At 29.4% G+C, this 2,988-nt stretch overlaps 1 protein-coding gene across 1 annotated transcript in view; it reads right to left on the reverse strand.

Annotated features, from left to right (window-relative positions):
* Positions 1-2,988, reverse strand: part of LOC106881422 (nucleoporin NUP188) — a 465,305-nt gene that overhangs the window by 85,975 nt on the left and 376,342 nt on the right. The window contains exons 20-21 of the mRNA XM_014931808.2: positions 2,544-2,648; positions 577-709 (exon numbers count right to left, since the gene is read on the reverse strand). Coding sequence (XP_014787294.2) covers positions 577-709; positions 2,544-2,648 — 238 coding nt within the window. The remainder of the gene's footprint in view (positions 1-576; positions 710-2,543; positions 2,649-2,988) is intronic.

A 2,988-nucleotide genomic window follows, 5' to 3' on the forward strand; every position in this document is an offset into this window, starting at 1 on the left:
TCTAAATGTTCTATAAATGTCAAAAATGTATATAATAAATTAATGTAGAAACTTAATTCCTTTTACTTCTTGTTTCTTTCAACTTGTTGAATTTATTTCTGTATATTAATGAAACTGTATTTTTTTTATGTGTAACGGTCAAAAAAATATAATCTATATCTTCAACATACATGTACGTATGAACGCACGTTCAGCGTCTTGGTATGTATACATCATAACATTTACGTAGCCTAAACTAAGAGTTATGCTTAGTGATAAATACTTATAATTAAGTTATAAGTAACGAGATTATCATTATAGCTTTTAATTAAGAAACAATAATATTTGTTATAACTTATGATCGGAGACATTGTAAATAAAGATATAGTATATATCACACTTCCCGACTTGTTATCAACACATAAAAGGAGCATAAAGAATTGCAAATATGTCCCTACACAACATATTTTGAATGCTGATTAGAATGTGTCTTATATGGCAGAGTTGAACATGCAAAGCTGGAACATGAAATGGACCACAAAGGTTTTTTTATTAATAGTATTGAAAAAAAAGGAAATCAACAAAACATTCTCTTACCTGTGTATAATTTGGTAGCAAAGATCTGTTATTTCTTCAAACTGGTTTACAGAATCCGGCACATTTGTAATTATTGATTTAATAAGATTGACAATTTGGCATGCATGATCTGTCTGTTCATTATCAATAAAATCTGAAAAAAGGATTGTAAAACTATATTTAGAAACTATATGAAAAGGCTACAATAAAGAGCATAACACCCCAGATTCCTTACTGCTGAAATCTCTTTCTGTTTCTTAATGTTGATATTTATTATATTTTTATTTGTCTAATTGAAGCAACTTTATAGAGTTGATGCCACCAAAACATGCACAGTACACAGTATAAATTGGATTGCATATAACAAGGGCAATCAGCTATAAAAATCACGCCACAAATGAGACATTGGAGCAATATGTGGTCCTCAAACCCACTAAATCCAGTTAATCTTTCTTACCCATGCCAATAAGGAAAAGAGACATAAAATGATGACGACAATTATGAAGTCATTATTTCTTTGTACAGAAAAGTCTACCATGTGGTAGTATCTCAGTTCAAAGAACAGTATAATGATTTAAGGGTAATCAAGGAGCAAATAAAAATATGAAGAGTGTATAAACTGTTCAGAACAAGGTGTCCTTGAGGTTTTTTAACTCAAAACTTTTAAATGCCAAAGTATCATACTTCTACTCCAACACTCTATAACATATATAATAAACAGAATACAAAATAAAATACAAAAACTAGTAAAGTGATGAATTGGTTTTAAGGCTTTGGAGCTAAATAGTCTTCTCAAAGGTACCAGTAGTTTATACACTCAATTTACAAAACAGGCCATCACAATATATTTTGATAGTTCTTTGGTGTTTTTCTAAAATATATATATAGTTAACCAAGAATAGATATTAGCATACTGGAATACAATGTGAATTTGGAAAGTATAGGAAATAGAATATACTAGAGAACTCACAAATTAAAAAATGAAAAGAATAAACAAGTGTAGATATTAAAATAATGAAGTCCATTTCATTTGAGTAAATTCAATTTTTCATCCTAAATATTCTGCTACACATTTTCCCATGCCATCATCATCATGCCACCTCATGAACATCTATTTCTTCATTCTCTTAATATTTGCTTTTTAATAGGTTACACTGGCCTGGCTCTGGATCTGTCATCTAATTTTTCTCAAATCTGATTTAAATATATTTGCCAAATCATCTTTATATGCTAATGAAATAACTGGTTATGTTTGCATTGGTCAATATCTTTAATGTTCATTTGGTTCCAGTCTTTCAAATTAGTTAAAACTCTCTATGCAGTAGGCTACTCTTATCTTAATGTGTCCCACTTTATTTAATGTAGATACTCTATATTGAATGCCCATTTACACAACCATACACACTCATACTTCTTATACAGTTTACTTTCTGTACAGAGAGATTTTGTGATTAGCAATAACAGCAACTCAAATTTCACTATAAAACCTAGCCATTATACTATTATTTGTTCCTCAAGCTACAACCACATGTCAAAATGTTCTTACTACATAAGACAAGCCATTTAAGTAATCCAGACTCCTCCATCTATAACTAATTATGTTGTTAGTTGATTCAGCACTTCTGATGCAGCTAAAATATTGTTTATACTGGCCATGAAAGGTTTTCTCTAATGCTGTTATGATTTTGTATTGTCTTAGGAAGGAGAATCTGGCCTCAGTTTACATCTTTAAGTAGTTTGACAAACACATCTGTAAATTTACATAGTTGCATGAACTACTGGTATATATTTTAATAGAAGACTTCCTTAAGACAACATTCCAACTGTTAAGTGGGAAAAAGTACACCAATATCTTAATAGAGTGTTAGATTTAAAGTTTATTACTATAGGCTTCAAGTTGAAGCAATTATTTGATAAAAGCTATTTTTTATAACAAACACTAAAATTTATATTTTCTAACTGAAATTTGATTCAAATAAGAAACATACTTGGAGATCTTGTAACTTGAAGTAGAAGTTCTTGGAGTTCACATTTGAGTAATGTCCAACAGTTATAAGTAAACGTCCACTGAACAACAGCTGGTCCTTTAGTGGCTGAAAATTCAAAATGTTTATACATATGCATGTATATATATATATATAGATATAGGGTAAAAATTAATAATTAATCAATAATTAGTAAAAAACCATTATCGGTAAACTTATATAAACATAATTAAAATTAGGGTTCAGCAAAAATTGCTTCACCACACACTGGGTGAATTCGTTATTTTTTCTTTTTTGCCTTCGTAGTTGCGAGTATTGCTGTTTGGGAGTTGTATTTTGGTAGAGAAATAGTAGTTTTGACTGCTATTTCTAATTTTCAGTGCGTGGTGAAGCAATTCTTGCTGAACCCTAATTTCAATTATGTTTATATATATATATATATATATAT

The sequence above is a fragment of the Octopus bimaculoides genome, chromosome 1 (genome assembly GCF_001194135.2).
Source record: "Octopus bimaculoides isolate UCB-OBI-ISO-001 chromosome 1, ASM119413v2, whole genome shotgun sequence".
NCBI classification, from domain to species: Eukaryota; Metazoa; Mollusca; class Cephalopoda; order Octopoda; family Octopodidae; genus Octopus; species Octopus bimaculoides.